The 21,061-nt window shown below is 37.4% G+C and overlaps 3 protein-coding genes across 3 annotated transcripts in view; 1 reads left to right on the forward strand and 2 right to left on the reverse strand.

Moving 5' to 3' along the window:
- The window catches only part of LOC136420165 (F-box only protein 6-like), a 132,222-nt gene that overhangs the window by 82,873 nt on the left and 28,288 nt on the right, over positions 1-21,061 (forward strand). The gene's annotated exons all lie outside the window — the stretch shown is intronic.
- The window catches only part of in (protein inturned), a 133,122-nt gene that overhangs the window by 81,279 nt on the left and 30,782 nt on the right, over positions 1-21,061 (reverse strand). The window lies entirely within an intron of this gene.
- LOC136420009 (homeobox protein SIX3-like) overlaps positions 1-21,061 on the reverse strand; it is a 30,070-nt gene that overhangs the window by 2,410 nt on the left and 6,599 nt on the right. Inside the window, exon 2 of the mRNA XM_066406634.1 lies at positions 2,545-2,799. Within this exon, the coding sequence (XP_066262731.1) occupies positions 2,545-2,799 (255 nt within the window). The remainder of the gene's footprint in view (positions 1-2,544; positions 2,800-21,061) is intronic.

Genomic DNA, 21,061 nt, shown 5'->3' on the forward strand with positions numbered 1-21,061 from the left:
TAAGTGAAGTGACGTGTCGCTAGAGCACTCTAAATCTCAGAACTCTATTCCGATATTACGAAAAAGAACTTTTTTTTGGTCCTGGTACATAAGCAAGCTCTGCGCCTCTAGTTTTTATCATATCCAAACGATATTTTTCAGAATCTAAGAAAGCGCATAAACGCATTATAATCCATAAATTAGATATACAGCGTTGGCCAAAATACTTGGGACTTTTTTAAAGTTCGCATAAATTGAAAATTTGATGAATATCATCCAGTTCTTTTATTGTAGTTTTACTCTTGATAAAGATACACTTTAACCATAATCTAAGATAAACGAACATGATAAATTTAAAAAAAATGCTTCTTACAAAACTTTATGTTTGTGGCAAAGAATTCAATAATAACTGGACAAAATCGTTGGAATCTAATTAATTTAATAGAAAATCTCATTACAAAAACAGGAACTAAAAAAGGTTTAACATTTGGTGTGATGTCCCTTTGCCTTATTCACTTCCGCTGTTCTGCTACGCATTGATTCTATTAATTTTTCAATTAGTCGCCTATTAACTTGATGCCAGACTTGTGTGAACCTTTCAAACAGTTCATTTCCATTTCTAATGGGCTTCCTTGTTCGGTTCATACGATCTACAAGGTCTCATAAATTCTCTATGGGATTTAAATCCGGACTTTGTGCAGGCTACTTCATGCTACACACTTGCTCTTGTTCTAATCACTCTTTCACTGATTTTGCAGAATGCTTGGGATTGTTATCGTACTGGAAAATGAAGTCGACTGGCAATGATTCAAATGAATAGGGCTCCATTACATTTCTCAATATATCCCTATACGTCTTTGGCTTTTTGGACACGCCTTGCACGGACTATACCATCACTGGTTGTATTTGGATTTATCACTAAAAAGAACTTTTTCCAGTCTCGCATTGTCCAGTGAATGTGGTCAAGTGCCAATTGTGACCTTGTTCTTCCCCAGCAGTTGCTGGGCGGTTGAGTCTTAGACCACCTTCTAACAGCCTTCTTCTGATGGTTCTCGATGATACTTCTGAATGTTCGTTTATCTGTGTTTTTGCAAGATTTTTGATGAAGACAAAAACGGGTCAATGCTGATAATTTTTGAATTCATTAGTCCGGTTGTCTTCTTAGGCCTGCCTGTACCTTTTCCCGGGATAACATGACCTTACGCTCTAACCTGTTTAAAAATACGCAATACAGTGTGTTTTGGCATGTTTCGCCTGATGGAAATATTTTTTTGCGATATTCCTTACTTATAAAACTGAATAATTCAGCTTCTCGAGTCGAGTGAATATGAATTGCATTTTACCATTGTTGAAAAATAGGTGGTAATGTACGTATCAAGAAGTTAAAACAAAACGGCCAGGAAGATAATGAATGACTGGAAAAAACCGCTTTTAAGCTGTAACAAAAACAAGTTCCAAGAATTGTATCCAACACCAAAGGATGGATATTGTTTTTTTTCTATAAAAGATTAAAAACAATAAAATGTTAATTACTATATTTTTATCGAACGATAATATGGTGTTTTTGCTTTAATGGGTTTGTTTATATAACAACAGGGCTGTGCTATAATATATATTTTAATTGAACAGGTCAAACTCCATTATATCGGTGTCCAAAATTTCAGATCTCTAGTTATATTAGAACCCGTAAACTTTTAATGGGACACTCACCGTGAATGACCCTATATAGATAAAGGCGCAATACCCTAAGCTCCAAGTGTTTTGGCCAATACTGTAGGTTTTTTTAATTCATTATTTTTTAAACCAATTTAGTTCATAGTTCTGGCAATTGAACAGCCTCCACGTCTTTGGTTCTGACCACGTCCGAACTACACTTTTTGGGATTCAAGAACGCACATAAATCTGTTATAATCCATAAATTCAGTAGCGTAAGTTTCATAATATTCAGGATTTTTTCTGTTAATTTTGGAAAAAAGTTATTTTTGATTTTGGTAAGTTGAGCCCGCACGCCTATGGTTTTTGCCTAGTTCAAAGGATGATTTTTAAGCTTCTAGGAAACCTCTATTACATCTGATACATTCAGAGGCGTAGCTAGAAGGTTTTTCATTCACGTTCATTTCAAATAGTCTAAATATTTTGAATTTTCCAGCTCCAGTTTCAAAGAGAAACTCGCAGCACTTGCGTTTACAGCATTTGCAAAGTTGGTACCTCCTTTTTTGGGGCTTAAGGGAATTCCTAAGTCTATTATCCCCGGTGAGGGCGCATCTTAGATTTTTCCTCATTTTCCGAATAATTTAACCCAATGTTTAAACTTTCATCTTCTCTATCAAACGGAACCTAATGATTGTTGCGCCTACAGCTTTTGTCTATGTGAAAAAGCCACTTCTCTTTTGTAAACGTGAAAACAGTGTTTGAAACACTTTGAACATTGAAATTTTTCAGTGTTCAAACCAGTACTAAAAGGCCCAAAAAAACGTCATATTTCGACTCCACACAGCACTATAATAACCATAAATACACCGTAATTATCGACAAACAAATTAGAACCATTTTGCAGCAACTTACCTGTAATTGGGTGACGTGTGACTAGTCCCAAACCGAAACTGTGCAGGCATGGGCCCAGGAGAATGGGGTCCGAACCTGAACGAGGTTATCGGGTTGGGGCTCGAAGGGCCCAATCTTAAAGGACCGGGGGAGCTCACGGGGGAGTGAGCGCCCAGAGAGATGTCCGAGTCACTATCTGAGGGCACTGGGCTTAAAGCGGCCCTGCGGTCACCTCCATGATGGGCCAATTGGGCAGCCAGTTGTTGCTGTTGCATTCTGGAACAATATAATAATATCGTTGGTAATTTACTGAAGAGACATGGGGGATTATAGGTGACAAGGGTTGTATCTCTTAGTTTATACAGAGAACCTTTATAATCTTCTGGTTAAGGCATAAAGAGGGAGAGACCACAATAATGGTCATTAGGAGGCTTAGGATTAGGAAGATGTGAAAGGTAGATGATGCTGGGAAATTTGTCAGAAACACCAAAGGCACATGTGCAAATAAGGTATGCGGTGACTTAAAGGGCTTAGGGCTGGTATAATTTACTTTAAAAGTGTTCATTCATTAAATGCGTGCATGTGCGAAAACTCTCTCAGTGTCCGAGTATAGTGGCCCACCTAAAGTAACACTCTTTTGTTTAGTACCTCAGGCGAGAATATTCTTATTGGGCGATTGTTCTAGGTACAATTTCTCACGCATCAGAATGACAGGAGCGAAATTTTGCTTTTGTTCGTGTCTTACCTTAAGATGACTGAATCCACGAACAGTTGACGTTATCGCTGTACAGTGGGAGTGATTTCAAATTTTAACGGACAAAATTACTTCATTAGTTTTCGCTTCACCAGAATAAATTCCACTACTCAAATTCTCAATGAAAATCGTTATGTTATACCAAAAACAGCTCAAAATGGCATTAATGTCTAAGAAGGGGCTTATTAGTGGCATTTAAGTTGAACCCTGCTGCGAGGGGTGGTTTGTTGATATTCTGCCTACAGCCTATAGGAATTACCTTTAAAACCCCCTAATGCTAAGACTTCACAGTATTCGGCACGTTAGCACCGGGTTAAGACCCTCAGTTTGCAGATGTCTCATGATTTCGGTTACTTTATGTTTCCAGGTAATATTGTACTCTGCATTTCTTGTTCTATTAGCAAAAATGTTACTGCTTATTCAATAGATTTTTCAAAATTTTAATCCACTTTTTCTTATGAAACTGTTATCTATTTCAGCAGTACCTCTCTTCCTATTAACACCATATCAGTTTCTTATACGCAATTAAACCTGAGACTTCCTAATCTCCTATATGTAAATTCAGACACTTTATAGGTATCATTATAGGAAGAAGTCATCGAGCACCTTATTTATTATGGTGTTAATATCAGACGGCATACATGTTGCTGTTAATGGAGGTGATAAACATCTTGCACAAAACCGCAATTTTGCAACTTCCTTAAAGTATTAAATAAGGGTTTATGAACCAATTGAAATTAGTTCAGTAGAGGGAAGAGTCTCTGTAAAAGTGGTTTTCCACAGTGCATCTTTGGAATTCAACATCCTCTTGACCAACTTTTATTAGTCGACATCTTATTGCTCATGGAGAGGCTTAATGAATTGTCCCATTGAAAAAAGTACTGCTACCTGCTTCTACTGTGGGTGTATGGTCCTCCATGCATTGTTTAATCAGCTGCCTCTTATCTGTACTATAAGCTGAAGTATCTAATCAATTATCGTATCAATATTAACAATCTAAACGTTTATTTAATCCTCCTCTCTGGCGCATTTTAAAGACGGGCTTTCACTCTGAACGATTTTTTGCTATAATAGGAGATGCTTGGAAAATTTTGATAGTGAAGAAGAAATCGGACATTCACATGAGTGCTCATCACTTTTGAGATCATTGTTGATAAGGAAAAAATGAGGATGCATGGTAGTAATCCCATGACTGGCGTGTAATCTATACGGGGGCGGTACTTTCTATCAAATTCGTCTATACATCCTGGGCGAAACTGCCCATTTCAGAGGCAATTCAAATTTTCGTTATCTTCGTTTGTGGATCTTGAATTATGCCTTTCCGATATGTTTTTCAATTAGTAGTTACAATTTAAAAAAATCTCTTATTTGAGCCTATTTTTGCGCGCTCAAGTCCCGCCGCTTTACGCCACTGTTTTAAGGAGCAGTGGCGTGACCAAATTGAAAATTTTATTATCTACACACCAAACTTTGTTGATTACTCTTCCCGAAATTCCTAGGCGTGGATAGTCTATTTGGGACGCTTTTTTCTGTGGTTTTTGATTACCATCAACTGGGGTCGCCCTGTCTCACTGTTTCCTAATGGAATAAATTCTAAATTTCATTATGCACCATATCTCGGCAATTAATCACACTAACAGTCACTGATGTAGAATGTATTTTTACTGGGTTGTTACATTTAAATTTCACTTTTCCGCTAATTATGCTTCTCGCCTCATTTATTGAGAATCTTCTATTCCACTGCCTCTATTTCTTGTTTATTTTCCATTCGCTTTGTCGAACCTCTACGAGCTGGAATTTACCAAACGTCCCTGTATGCACTATGACAATATAACCCCAACTACTCATGATATGTAAGTTGCCCTATATAATTAAAAGCAGACCTATTATTCCGCTCATAATAGTGTAATATACACTGCTCAGATTACAACTAAAAGACCATAATACACCACCCTTATCGCTCTTGCACATCATGAGCAAAGCCCTTTGAAAGTTCGTTTTAAAAAGACCAATGAAAAGTTATGTACAATGGGTACGGTGAAACTGATCCCAATACCATTCTTCCAGTTGTGTTATTATTATTTCTTTTAGAGAATATCGCTTACAAGAAATTGGCTTGTTGAGGGAGAACTCCGTATTAAAATTTTTTAAGGAAATGAGCTTCATAAATCAACTGAAAATTAAAAAGTAATTTTGAACCAAAAAATTTGTAATTATCGCCACTGTGCCGCTGCGACTGTCATCTATAGCGATATGCAGCGTGGATCTTGTAGCCATCTTTTTTTATCGCGCGAGGTCAAATAAAGACAAAAATAAGATAATGTTTCTCTCACTCTTGAAAGACCTCCTTCTCTTGAATAAAAATATCTTATTTTTCTTAATATTTAACACCCTGTATCTCGAAAGCAGCTCATTTTACGACATAACATTTTCGTCTTAGAACAGTCCGTAGAATCAGCTCCTTAAGTATTGAAACACCCTTAGGAACCACCCTGTATAAGGAATGAAACTAATTCCCTTTGAGGTCTATAAATTCCAAATTTACTGATTCAAAAGGAGGCAAAGGGTCACATTGGTCTTTCAACGAAGGGCTTTTGAGCACGTCTTCCAAAAAGTGATCTTCGCTATCCATCATGGCATTCTTCATTCTCAAGGCTTTGCCCCACGTTTTTTCATTAACATGTTCTGTCTCCTTGGGCGTATGATGCTTCTTGAGGAATTTTGGGTCGTGTTTCCTGCCAGGAAATATCTTCCAAATGGATTTTCTGACGCCTCTACAAGGTTTCAAATGCTCTGATCATCTTCCAGGCACTTCTTGGACCCTCTTGTTGGACTAGCGATGCTTCTGACACGCAAATTAAGGTAAGGGGCCTATTGAGCTGCACATCAATGAAAAAATAGAAGGAGAAGCCTTTCGAACTTGTGACACAGCTTATGTCCTCCGAAAGGGCCATTAGAGGCCCCTGCAACATGCCATGGTAAACAGGGACGAGCCCTTCTTAGGAGACATGCTGAGAGGCCCTTCGTTGAACGGCCAACGGGGTCCTACGTCTCCTTTTAAACTGGTAGGGTTGAAATTTATAGAGAATTGCCTCCCTTGGACAAGAAGTCTATGACTTTTCCCTAAAACAACTAAAACTGCCAATCAACGCTATCCAAAATGAGTGATTGTGGCTGCGGGTGGGGGAGTTTTCGTATACATCCGAAAACTCCCTGTTACGAAAACGACAAAATCAGTTTGATAATCCATGTAAATCTAATCTCCATTATGGCTTTATTACACGGGGAAATTGATACAATCTCTTCGTCAAACCAACAACCTTTTTGCGATATAGGTTTACGAGGTAATTCGATACCGCAAAGAGAGTATTACGTCAAAATGATTAGGTCGCGTATACTGCAGGCTTAATTGGTCAAGGCGCCCTTGAGAAATGAGACAAATATGCGGAAACACTTAGAAATAAATTTCTCCCATTAAGGCAGATTTATAAGGCAAGAAATATCAGACATCCTACACTGCCTGAAGAACCAGAACAAGATTGGGGCCGGCAGAGAAAAAGCTGACCATGACTCTGATTCCTTATTCAAGTCTCAAGATTTCCGGTCTCAGGAAGGAGTGAAAAATGCACATTTCCCATCATTACTATTCCTTTACCCATTAAAGATAACAGACCTAATGAACTAGTATTTAATGGCTCCTTAGAGTCCATGTGGCTTGGGTTAGATGTGGATGTACCTATGTAATAATCATATGATGAGATTATAAATATCGCGACTTCAGACGAAATTGGTGGCGCCAAACTTCCGGGCCAACATATGCGCCATGTCACTATGGGAGGAGGTAAAATAGGACTACCCCTGATTGAATTACTACAAACACAAAAATAATGTACTCCTCTATTATTTAAATAAACAAACTCTCAAAGTGTTTTCAAATAGGTTTGAGAAAGACTTCAGTTTGTTTTTCAGTCAATACCGCTTGAACCGTGTAACTTAATACTTCTGATATAAGGATGACAACCCAACGAGGGAAATGTAAACAGAGTCAAAACTCCAACTATCCCATCAGGCTTTTTAACACATCTCTAAGTTTCAAGGGGGATTTGCTTAGTGTAGATAGGTAATCGAATAACGAGATAATTTGCAATCTACCCTTAAGTTGATATAACCGATTTTCTACTGCATCTTTGTGGCGACGCTATCAAAACTCCTAATTTGAATTAACTCCATCGTTGAATTGAAATGAACGCCAGAGGGCTGGAATCGTGAGGCTCAGTTGATGCTAATTGAATCAGTTCACGGAATCGTGGTTTTGGATGAGAGAAGCATGGCAGAAGCAGAGCAAAGCAGGTTTGTTCCGGGGAAAATTTCGCACACTTTGTAAAGAGAAAGTGGTTGGGTGGCGTCGCTCCCCCACGGGTTGCGTAACAGACGCGGGATTGCTACCACGCAACCCAATATTTTTCCTTATTAGTAATTCCTAGGCAAATAAAAAATGAATCTTGGGGAGTTGCACACCTGGCGGGGCACTGAGAGAGCACACCTCGCATGGACGGATACCTAATTGTTAAGTTAGGGATTAAGGAGGATAAATTTTGAAATATTTCAATAGCCCAAAAGGATCTGCAACGCCGCTGAGTGCCGGGACGAGTGACCAACTAAGTATACATAGTAAAATTACTAACTTGATTAATAAACAAGCAAGCAGTGGCGTGGATGAGCGACGCAAAATTCACTCTTCAATGAAGCGAAATTTTGCAAAATTTTAATACCCCAAATACTTTTTACAATAAATATCATGGTAAACACTCACCTGAATGTGATGCATAAATAGTAAAATTTTCGATGTATGCGGTTTAAAAATAGTGGCGTAGAGGAACAGCGCTTATATAACACTTAAATAATATAACAGATTGTATAAAACTTGTTTTAAAATTATATAGAATTTTCGATGTATGAGTCATATTCGGGGGAGACTTTCATGAAACAAATTCCACGGATTTGTGCCTTGGTACAGAATTTTGTACCTGTAGAGATGGCAAAAATTTTATCGCGATATTCCAATTTAATTAGGCCTTTTACGCAAATGAAGTTTTTATGATTAGCAATGAACTAAAACGTATGTGGATAATAAAAAGCATCGTTTCCAATTTAATCTATTAAAGAACAGCGTCGTGGGAGACCCACAATGGATGACATGAGAAGGAACACTCACAAAGGAAGATTAACAAAAACGAAGATTTAAAACATTCGCGCACACAACTTACGCCAACAAGTTTTGGAGTGAATAATAATCTTTATACGGTAAATATATTAAACTAAAGATTTCAGCCTGATTGATTAGGAAACAGTGGCGTACAAGAACATCAAGCATACAAGAATCAATCTTGAAAAATAGTATAAAAAAGTGAAGTTTTGGAAATTTGAAGTGACCAATTATATCTGATACGCCAATGAGCTTTAGTGGTCATAATGGCCCACATAAAATCGAATTAAAAATAGACACATTTTTTATTAATTTATTTGAAAAATAAGGAAGTCGCAATGAGTCGAACAAGAATTATACTTAAAAAATAGTATAAGAAAGCGAAATTTTGAAAATCTGCTCCGATTCAAATAGGTCTTCTATGCCAATGGCTTTTGAAGTTAACGATCATCCACATATGCGAAATAAATATTAAACATTTTAATTGATAATAAACCAAGGCATACGAGTCCCGGTCTTGAACACATGAAAAATCAAATAAAAGGAGACTTAAGTAAAAGGAAATTAAAAAAAATTATAAAGTCTCAATTAGACCTGCCACGCCACTGAGTTTCTGACAAAATTATCACTTAATTACGATCTAGAAATTGTAAAATTTTAAACTTGAGTGATAAAGAATCAGTGAAGTAGAGGAGCAGTAATACTGGCACAAATAATCACATAAAGGTGGATTTAAGTGAAAGGAAATTTTAAAAAATCATTTTACTCCAAAGAAGCTTTCAATGCCAATGAATTTGGATGTGAATAATCACTTCAGTGTGCAGAAAGATTTTCAACTTTATGGACTAAAAATGTCACAAGAATTACACTTAAAACTAATATAAGATAGTGACACTAATTATTTTTTCTTTTCCCTTCTACGCCAATGGATTTCGGGGTTAGTATTAATGTAAGTTTAGAGTAATGAGAGTAGAAATTCCCATTAAAAAAAAAAAAAGAAAAAATCTAGCCAAATATGTCTGTTGGAACGCACATTTTTTGCTCTGCCCTTCGTTAACGATTTTAAGAGAGTTTCGAGCTCAGACTCGAGTTTATTACTTCGGATCCAACATAAACACCGTCATAACACCTTCAAAAGGATTTGATAAAGAGAAGCAAACTAAATTTAGGGCTAAAGTTTACGGAAAATAAGCAAGGAGAGCCCCCGATATACACCTCGATCCGAAGCGAGCTCGTGTCCCCTGGAGATTTCAATTCTCAGTTCCTTTGATCCGGCTTCGGGGCCCTTTTTCCCGCTCAATCCGCCTTTCTTAGCTGTGAAAACGACATCTGAACTTGATGTCCAAAGAAAATAAGTGCGAAATTTAAATATCGGAAGCTCAAGGCTCATAGTGGAGCCTCAAAAATCTCTTCATTAGTAATTTCAATTCTCTATGATTCGAGCACCAGTCCCTGAGGAGAGTTTCATTACATTATTTTATTGGGATGCGGGGAAGTTGTGCCCTGAGCCCTCACTCCTACAAGGAAACGAGTAAAGGTTAAACAAACCTTGAAATTACTGTTTTATTCGATTTAGCCCACTCTGTGTGCCTTTCGGAGCTTTATTATCCTCTCGTCGTTTTTGGGATTCGCAGTAGGGTTGTCCTTATATTTAGAAGGGTGCATGCATCTTTGCAAATTAATTACGTTGTTTCCCATACTCACGGTTTTGCTTCAAAAAATTAATGAAACAACAAGATAGCTCAAATAGGTAACCAAACTTACGAAGCATCTGCAAACTGAGGGGCTTAAGCGGGTGTTAATGGCGCAGAGCACCGTGAAATATCGACATTAAGGGGCTTAGAGGTATAGAAAAGTCATAAGAAGAGCACAAACGACCCGCCCCTCGCAGTGAAATTCAACTTAAGTGTCGCTAATTAGATATTAATTCCTCTTTCGACCTGTTTTTGGAATAATATGCCGATTTGGATAATGGTAATGGCCCGATGACGAAATTTTTAATGAGATGCAATAAAGAAACCAAAAAGTAGTTTTGCCCATTAAAATTTGTAATTGTCACCACTGTGTTCCACCATGAATGCCAGCAAACGTAAAAAAGAAGGTCATATGGCCGTCTTTGTTTATCACGTGACAAAGATGGTTATAAACAAAAACCAAAAACCTGCTTTTGTTATTTCGTCATATCAAAATCGACACAATCGCCCAATACTAACCCCGTCATAACATACTGTGTTACTTTAGTTGAGAGATTGTAATTTGGGGCAAAGGAGTTTTCGCACGTGAATTTTCCAGTTTAATCCCGCATTACCTACAGCGTAAGTAATTTTTAATGATATTGCAACCCCGAAAAGACCGAATTCATTCCCCCATACATGCAGAGGGGTCATTTCGCAATTAGTATTCAAATGTCAAGATGGTATCATATGACTGGTGTGCCGCCCTAATAACGGTGTATCGAAGTAATGCCTTTTGTGCCTACCCTAGGAATATGGAAACAAACGCAACACATCCATTACATAATATGGCTGCCTTTGTTGGCGTTTTTTCTCGTCGATACACACCCATTTTCGGTGATATTATCGGTCCAAATGGGCCCTGACCCCCGTTGCCATATTGTTCCAAATAGACTATATGTCTCAGGCCGCAGATTTCAATTTCGTAATTTGCCGTTTTACGGCTGTTTTAATCATAGTACTGTCAGTACTTCAATAAGCCAGTTCATTAAGACGGTCCGTGAAATATGACCGTTAAAATGTCACTTGCGACATTTGCATGGGTGATAATTTTCGTGGTGATGTTCATGTTAATTAACTCGCTCGACGACTTGGGAAATATGTTAATTTTATTTCAATTTAAGTGCAGAAATTGAGTTTAGTGAAGTGTAGTGGGATTTTATGCACCAGCTGGCAACGTAGCAGGACTGATTAGAGTGGAGTTCTGTCAAAGTCTATGGGAGATTTTTAGAACAATCGCTAAACGCAACGTTGCCATTTTTGGTTTACTTACTAATCTCTGATAGATCTATATATGGTGCAATTGACCGAAATATATTTTTAGATATTGTTTGTTCGCGCCTTGAAAGGATCTATGTGGTACAAAAAGTATCATTCATGACTAATTGAATAGTATACAAGGTGTCTCACTTAAATACGTCGCTTTCCAATTTATATATATGCGACTTCTCGGTGGCGGGAAAGAAGAAGACTACAGGGTGTCCCAGAATATGTGGGAAATCTGTCGAATTCATAGTGAATGGATTAAAATAATATGAAAAGTTCCTATAAAAGTTTCTTCTACAGACCCTTCTTACGGAGGTACAAGTTCCTAAAGGACGCTTCTGGGAATCGGTTTTTCTCGAATAACCTTTAAAGTACTTTTTTAGTATGATTGATGTTAGATTTCCTTATATATTTAACTTGTTTAGTTTCCAGGAACGGACCAATTTTAACACAAAGTTAATCATTTTTCTACACCCTGTATCAATAAAGGCATCAATAAAACTTTTTTCGGTAACCTCTATCTTAGACTAAAAAAAAAAAGTTATTGCAAAAATTACCTTTTTTGGAAGAAAAATCATTTTTTACTGAATTAGTTTGTATGTTGGGGTTAGTTAAGAATTTAGTGCCTTCAATTTTGCAATAATTTTATTTTTCTTATATTATTCATTTACTATTATGGAATTTACTTCCAGTAACTATGCTGACGTGCAACAACTTTCAATTCTTAGAGCCAGGGAATGCTTACGGTCAGAAGGAGGTTTATATATTATTATATTTTCATTTATATATTAAATAATTTTGTATATTGGAACGACATACAAAAGTATTTAATGAAAACTATATTCGATAAAAATTATTTTTCCCCAAAACGGGCCATTTTTGCGATAACGAGCAAGAATGGTTTTTTTAAATATATGATAGAGACTTTTTGATACAGGGTATAGAAAAATTATAATTTTTGTGTTAAGACAACTTTAAAGCTTATTCAAGAAAACTGATTTCCAGAGGCGTCCTTTAGGTATTTGTATCTGTTTAGGGAGGGTCTGTAGAAAAAACTTTTATAGGAACTTATATTATTTTGATGGATTTTCTATGAATGCGAAAGATTGACCACATATTCCGGGACACCCTGTATATTGACATGTTTCGTGAATTTTGGTTGCACAGTGCGCTGCTCGACGCTCCATAACTTCAAAACGGAAAAAAAATCTACATTTGAAATTAGCTCCATTTAATCTAGCTTTTGAATATCCGAAAATATACAAGGTGTTGAATCAAAAAATGTGAATTTTTCCCTGGAGAAAGGAGCAAACGATGAAAAACAACTTCTTCGTATACTCTCGCATGACGATGTCCTATTTGACCCTCCGCACCTTCAAAACGGTTAGAGGGAGGTGTAGAGACATCTGCGCTCGAAATTATCTCCTGGAAATCTGATTTTCGTTGACCCGAAAATATGCAAAACGTTCCATTTAGGAAAGTCGGTTTTTGGGTGGCGAAGGACGAAGAGCCGGGAACGTAAGCTTTTCCTGCTTTCTTTTTTTGAATCGGTCTAATTCCAAATAGTCAAGGGTCAAGGGTCAGGAGGAGATGGGAGTCTCTATGTTTGCGTATTTTTTCCTGTAAAATTTTGAGTCCCTCTTCCGCAGTGACGCGAATTTACGCGATACTCTAACTTGGCTCTACGCCCAGAGCCGAAACGAAAGTGTGGTCTAAACATGGAAATATAAACGTCACATTAGATTACAAGTTTGTGCCCATTGTGCCGACCCCTTGGACACGTCAAAACCACCGCATTCGAATTACCGCTTTGAATGGCATAAAATTCAATTTCTGTCGTTGGATCGCACAAAAGACGTAATGACCGGACAATTTTAAATTGTCCCCAATATCGGGGGGGCCGATTTCGAGCTCTCCCCAGTTTCACCGATTGGGATTTTTAAGTAGCCGCGATCTCGGGTTTCGTACTTCAGTGCTAATGATACCGAAAAACTTGAAATGCCGATAAGATCGGGACTTCACAGACGCTAAGATCGAGTTTCATTGTGCAGAATCCTCTCCTGCGATGGCCACCTGGTATCGATGAAATCAATCCATCGGATCGAATATATCCCTGAAACGCAGCTAAAGACCCGTATGATTAGAGCTGATTCGCCGATGTAATTGGAGGAGTTTGGCTCTTGTTACCTTGTGCCCTTTGATTTATCAGCCCTTCAGATTAACCATGAAACATTAAAATGATTACGGCATATCTCTTTACCATAAGCGGTTCCCTAGGAAACTGGTTCTCTCTGGGCAATAATTGAATCTTATTAACTCTAATTCTGGGCTCTATATAAACCGATACAGGATACGACAGTTTTATTAGTATTCGATTATCTTTAATTGGATTTTGCTGCATTTAGTATACAGGCACATTGCCGGCAGTGAAGTCCTATGAGAATGGCACTTTTTAGCTCAAATCTGCTAATTACCACGTTGGTGTTGGCTCACTAATTATCTTCCCATGAAGCTCGTCGATGAAGCTGCTTCTAGTTCTCATTACGTTACTTTAATATTTTTCTATCTGTTTCTTCCTCGTTCTCGTTGCTTCGTCGCTATATTCCTCAACCATTAAAGTAATACACACTCTATCTTTTCTCCATTTCAATGATATATTATGATAATAGCGAGCCTCAATGTGTGGCATAATTGACTGCATCAGGAGTTCGTTAACTGCACGAACATTGCAATTTGTGTAAATAAAAGATGAAGTGCACTTTTCGATGGTTATCGGTGTGAAAATATCCAAGAAGCGGTAGATATGATCTATGTATGGGCATTTAGTTAGCAGTGGAGTGACATAGTTTGCTTAACGAACTGGAAATTTTTACGTAGAAATGGAATTCGTTTTAATGGATCTACGTTTTTGTCAGGAATTAAGCCAGATTTCGACTATAAAAGGATATGAGGTGTTTCCTTGGTATTTTCTTAATTTTCACTTGCTTGAAAGAATTTTGTTCTTATTTTAGGCCCAGGACGGAACTGCCCGACAAAATGTTCGCCGCTGCCTCTAACCGTTTCGACGATATAGAGCCTCGAACAGAGCGTTTGTTCGAAAGAATCCACGAGTAATTTCCATTTTCCTGCCTTTCCCGAATCGAAATAACGACTTTTTTAAGAGCACACTCTGTATATTTTTATACGTGGCAAAAACAGACATTCAATCAAAAAACTAACTTCAAATGTCAGTATCCTTAAACGTGTTTCTAATCGTTTTGGAGTTACTCCACTTGCTTGCATTTTAGCACCAAACACAAACGCTTCTTCAGGAGAATTTTTTCCCCCTTTTTAGCCGCATAAAAATAATTTTTTAATATCACCTTGTATATTACAAGAAATATACAGGGTGTCATTAAATACTAACCAAAAATACTAACCTAAAATAATACTAACCTAACATAAAATACTAACCTAAAATATTAGATTATATGAAAATTAGATTTGAGGGACCTAATTTCGAGTTTAGATGTCCCGATGCCTGCCACTAATCATTTTGAAATCACAGATTTCAAATTTTGCACTTTCGCATTTTCGTTTTTCTGCCACTTGAAAGTCAAGTAGTTTTAATGACACTTAAATGGAACTGAAATGACTCTGTGTGAAACCTGTCTCCAACCGTTTTGAAGTTACAGAGCCCTGAATACTACGTTTCTTCAGTTGCTAAAATTTTCTTCTATAATTTCACAGTCACATTTTTTGCCAAGCAAAAGCTCGAATTTTGCTTAGTTCTCGAAGCAATTTAAAAAAATTCAGGAAATTTTTGAAGTTTAAGTTTAAAGTTTTCCTGGTTTATCTAGTTAAAATTGGAAAACTAATTTATTTCACTAAAAAAATGATATTTTGGTGACTAGGAAATTATAATGAGTTCCTTGAGCTTCATATAAATGATGCTCCTTCCACTTCAATCAATTAAAATGATAAAAAAACTAATTAATATTTTTAAATGGTGATTTATGTTGAAGTGATGCAACTGAAGTTGGAAAATTGCATTTCATCGCAAAATTTCACACACAAAAACAATTTCACCAACAAAATTTGCATTTGCAATTGTTTACCATTCCATGGCCCACTCCGACGTTAATTCAAAGGAATGTCATTCCTAATAAAAACGATCAACGTGTCATTTTTGGCACGTTCACAAAATAATGGTGAGATGTGCAAGTTTCTCCCGCCGTCCTAAAATTGTTTTTAGGAAATTTTCCCTCAAAGACGATTTTTTTAAATAAAACGGTAATGGGGATGTTCTCAGCTTTGACGGGTCAAGATCAACTTGCCAAGCTTCGGGAATCTCCCGCGACGTCGCTAGTTGTCGCCGAGGATCTTTCAAAAAACAAAAGCGAAGCGTGGCGTTGCCATATCCACTAGATAATTAATCCTCACGTCCATCACTGCGTTCGATTAATTAAAATCCGAGATTCTAATGATGATTAGAGCGTATGTGTACACCTTAGGAACAACTCTTGTTCCGTAATGATCCTTATTAATCCGGTATTATTCTTTGTGCGATTCAATATTGTTGCCCAGCACAACTGTCTTGCTCTATTGTCTGTTGACTAATAGAGCTATCAGCGACTGATGAGGCGCATTTATCCGACTTATGAGGATAATCAGCGAAAACGGGTCGTTTCATTAGGCGGTTCAACATCCCGCTGCGAAGGTCACTCATTCATTTGTCATCTCCACACCACCGCAGCTTGATCAGGTTGTTTTCTTTTGTAACGTTCGGAGAGCTCATTAAGACCTAAATGGGCTTCGTGTGTGCCATGGAAGTTTCGTTTCCATGGAGAGAAACAATTTTCGAAATATAATTTATTCACGTAAAGCAATTACAAAACGAGCTGATCCCGAAAGAGCATTCATTAAAAATTTGACGACTGCGATCCGACAACTTAAGCCAATTGCGAAGCGATACAATGGAGGCAACGGGCCAGGGAAACAATGAAACGTTCACTTGTTTGCTTTTGAACTGAAATCGAATTTAAAATTTATACTCTCTGCTCTTTGATATACTCGAAATCCTTTGTGCAGATTTTTGTTTGGACGAGGGCTGATTGCTTTCGCAAATATTCTTTTTCGGGGAACTTAAATGAGATATAAGCGAATCCGATCACTCGAAGGCGCAGCACACTTATTCGAGCATACGGTTCATCCCTCCTTTGATATTTTCAGATTTAGCACTGTTGTTCGTTCGGATCAAAGGAATTTTCTGCAGCAATCAATCCCACTATCGTAACTTGTGGAAGCACCTTTACTCGGGGGGGCTACATTTTTGTCTGAAGTCCGGCGGTTTATTGCGAAGCCGAAAACACGACGAACCGGCAACGTTGCAGCGAAGAGTGTGACGTTTGTCTGTCAAAGTCAACGTCAAGTCAGAGCGGAGTTAGAGCATGAAGAAATAAAACTTTCATGATTTACGTTCCACTTCTATAAAAATAAGCTTTTACTTTTCTTCAATGTCTATGGGCAAAAAATTAGAAGTGCTGTAGGATTTTTTTAGTTTTTTTCTGAAAATTTCTCAAAAATTTGAACATTCCGCTTTCGTCATGACGCTCCTGACACAGTTATTTAAAACTTTTCCCGCTAGACCGGCCTCGTAGCTCTCATAGTTCCCAAGATACGTGATGGAAGACCTATTTAGGGGACACATCTTAACTTCAAATGACATTGACATTGACATTGACAAAGTCAAATGTGTGTTTATTGAAGCACTTCGAAGTCGTCTGGTTCAAATCCGGCACTCTGAATATTTTTGGAAATTCGATAAGGAACATAATTACAGTTATCCGTTTTGAAGCTGCAAAACCTCAATTTCAAATATGTTCTGCACGATTTTCTCCCATATAGAATAATCACTTTACCAGACTGTATAGCTGCCAAAGTTTACTGCTTTGTTACAGCCCCCAAATATGCCCCAATATTCCTCCTCATGCCGGACTCCATTTGGCAGTAAAATTACCCGAAAAGCACCTCGACCGCAAGTAATTACAAAGTGCGGTTTAAAATGTTCCATATTCATTTCATCTGAGTAATTTGAGCCGTTAAACGAGGGTCTCGTTCACGACGATGTCGTTTATACGGTAGATTTGCTCAGCTTTTCTTTAATTTTCGACATGGGCCCTCCTCGTATTACCTCCTCTGTTGAACTGGATGCCATCCGATATGGGTGCATGGTGTGAGTTTTGATGATGGTACGTACTTTCAAGGGCGAAGCTTTTAAGGACAAAAAGAAATATTTTGAAATGAAAATATACACGGTGTCCTAGAAACCTTGATGCGCAGATACGCACCGCAGATGCGTACCACAGATGCGCACCACAAATGCGCAGCGCAGCGCAGAAGAGAATAGCGGATTAGCGCATAAAGAAATAGAGCGATTCCGTTAAATATGCGTTTTAAAACTGCTACTTGTTTTATTCTACAGAGTGTCAAAGAAAATTTTTTAATTTATTAAATTGAAAAGTAATTTTACAGTTTTTGATTTGCAGGCTTGAAATTACTCCTAGGGGGGAAAGAAAATCATCTCAACTGAACCATTTCGAGCCCTCTTTACCTTACAAAACAAACATGAAAATCCCGCTTCCTTTCTCTTCAACCCATTGGAGCATTACTAAATGTATATACATATATGAATATCTGGAGTGTCCGTTTCTGGAACTCGACCAAGAAAAGCTCAGAGACCAGAAAACGTACAAGATCGGTTAAATTGGGGCAAAGTTACGCAATTCGGAATTAAAAAATTTGCAGTTTCAGAAATTGAAAAAATTCGATATTTTTCGAAAATATTCGAAAAAAACTTAAATTTTGCAACAACTTTTTTATTTTTTCCTCAGCTTCTTTTTGGGATAATTAAAACTGAATGACACTTCATTTTTGCAACTTTTCCTCTTTTATAACAAGGCGATGTCGTATTTGAAATCCGACGTTTCGATCTTTGGCAACCATTATCAACTTTGTTTTATTATTTTCAGTTTTTTTTCTGATTACGATGATGGATCGCATGTTAAGGTTAAATCTTGCAGGTTGGTGGAAACTCCACGGCCGCACCAAACGTGCTGTATTGGCAGAGAGTGCCTTGGAAATAACAAAATCCAAATAAATTTAAATCAGCCCCCTCCGCATACAAAACCTATTTGGAAAGAACTAAAAAACAAAGAGAAGAACTGACAAATAGAAGAAGATTATTGAAATATCTAAAAAGAAATGAAAAATAATGAAAAATAACTCGTAAAGAGTTTGTAGTAGGAAAAACTAAAAATTGGTCTTTGATAAAGTTATACGTGGAATACGATACAAATCGTAATTAATTTAAAACAAGTTCTTTAATATCCAATTAAGGAGCAATAGCTTCAATGAACAATTAGCTGACAGATTTTCAAGCTAAAATTAAGACTTAACCGACAAGTTAACAATTTGTACTAATTCTGTCAGCACAGCTGCCACTAAACGAAATTCAGGCGAAGTGCCGAAAATGTGTTAAACAAAAGTGTGAATGTTATTTCCAAGGCATTCTCTGCAAGAACGGATTTTTTTAATCTAGACTGAGTAATCAAAAAAAGACTGAATTCAAAAATGTGAATATCCAAGATGGCGCCCGTAATAAAAATAAAGTTGATGATGGTGGTCGAAGTTCGAAACGTCGGATTTCAAATATGATGTCGCCCCGTTGTAGTAGAGGAAAACTTGCAATTATGAAGTATCATAATATATCAATCACTTTTACAAAAATTTTAAAATGATATATTCTTGAACTTCAAATTGCGCAACTCAATTTAACCGACCTCGCATCTCTTGTGACTACCGAGATCTTCATAATTGAGCTCTAGAAACGGAGCCCCGGTATATATGTGAAAATACATAAAATCGGCAAGGATTGAAATAGTTTTTTTTGTAATTACCGCCACTGTGTAGGAATGCTCGCTTTAGGTTATTACCTCAGGTAGAGTGACATGAGCAGTATCTAATTTTTTGTTTTTCCCTAACCTCACGCTATAAACGAAAACGGGTATATGATCGAGGAGCAGTTGGTGTTGCATCACTGCGAGGTGGCGCAGTGGTGGCAATTACAAATTTTCACGGACAAAATCGCATTTTGATGATCTTCCGACGTCTTTCAAGGTTTCGCTGCAGCGTCCCATATTTTGCGCGGTCAGTGAGTCGTCTATATTTACATCTAACTGTAAGTGACCGACGCCACTTACTAAAGTAAATTCCCATATAAATATGCAAACACCATAAACGTGGGTCTCGCCTTGTGGGAAGCTGGTCTATGACAGATCTTTAAGGTTGGAACGCATCTTGTTACAAGATACCTCATCAATATTAACTTTGCGTGATTTTATTTGACATCATCGTATTTATTTTAGTATCGTTTACTGATTTAGCGAGGCGAGAGCTGAGAGCATTAGGTAAATACCCAGACACTTCTAACGATTAATTTAGCCGAGGATATTGGCAAATATTGTGTTAAAGCTCACGTTCCTGCTTCCAAAAAAATTCCCACGTATCAAGCAAAGTCGAAAAGTCTGAAGCAAAGTTGGAGGGCTGCCATTGTTCCAACTGCAACTGGAAATTCTCAATCAGGGAGAACAAAAGGCTGCCAAAAGTGTAACTCTCTCTTCGATCACAGTAACTCGATAGTTGCTTCAGCAAGTCACATTATCGACGTTAAAGAAAATAAGGGGGCTGTATTTAGGGTGTTCGTTTAAAGAGTCTATTATTACGTTACAGCACAATAGGGCAATCGAGATGTGCATATTTAAACTAGAAGGGTTGTTCTCCTGAGGTTAATCGATAGGAAAAATAAGACTAATCGTTTAATGCTTGAAATAATAACGTGCCAGGGTCCACTTTAGTTCAGCTGACAGAAAGTCTTCAAGTTTAGTGTGTAATTAAGCCGTATAAAACAACAAAGTCATAATATCCAATTAATTCTCGGTGAGGGAATTATGCAAATGTACACTAAGGTTCGTGTCAGATACAGTGTTTTTTGATTGAATATCCCTTGAAAAAGTGCAAGCAATCCTTCGCTAGATGTTCTTGGCGTTCTTTCGGGGATTAAAATCGAGATCTTATCGAACCCCAACGCCCTGTCACGGTTAGAAAGCAATTTCAGTGTCCCGTGGTTAAAGAAAACACTTGTAGTCTTTACTGGCGCCATAAAGAGCAGATTATTAGATTTGAGCAATTTTTGAATCGAAAACTTGGAGCCATAAAATAAATACCTTTTTTGGTGGGAATTCCTTACCAAATTACAATAGCTGAAGGGGCATAAAAACCCTCATTTCAAACTCAAACTTTGTAAGTTTTGGTGACCTTAAAGACCTGAAGTTGTGGAAAATTTGGGAGTCCGAAGAGGGGAAAAAAGGCAAAGGATTTTCCTTTCAAATTTCAGACATTATGTACTTCTACTCCACTCCTTTTATTGGAACTTGTGCATTCATGGCCGTAAATTACATAGACACAGTTTTAGTAAATTACATACAGTGGCCATTCGAAGGCTTTCAGAAGTAATATAAATGAAAAACAACTCCGGTAAGT

The sequence above is a fragment of the Euwallacea similis genome, chromosome 3, assembly GCF_039881205.1.
Source record: "Euwallacea similis isolate ESF13 chromosome 3, ESF131.1, whole genome shotgun sequence".
NCBI classification, from domain to species: domain Eukaryota; kingdom Metazoa; phylum Arthropoda; class Insecta; order Coleoptera; family Curculionidae; genus Euwallacea; species Euwallacea similis.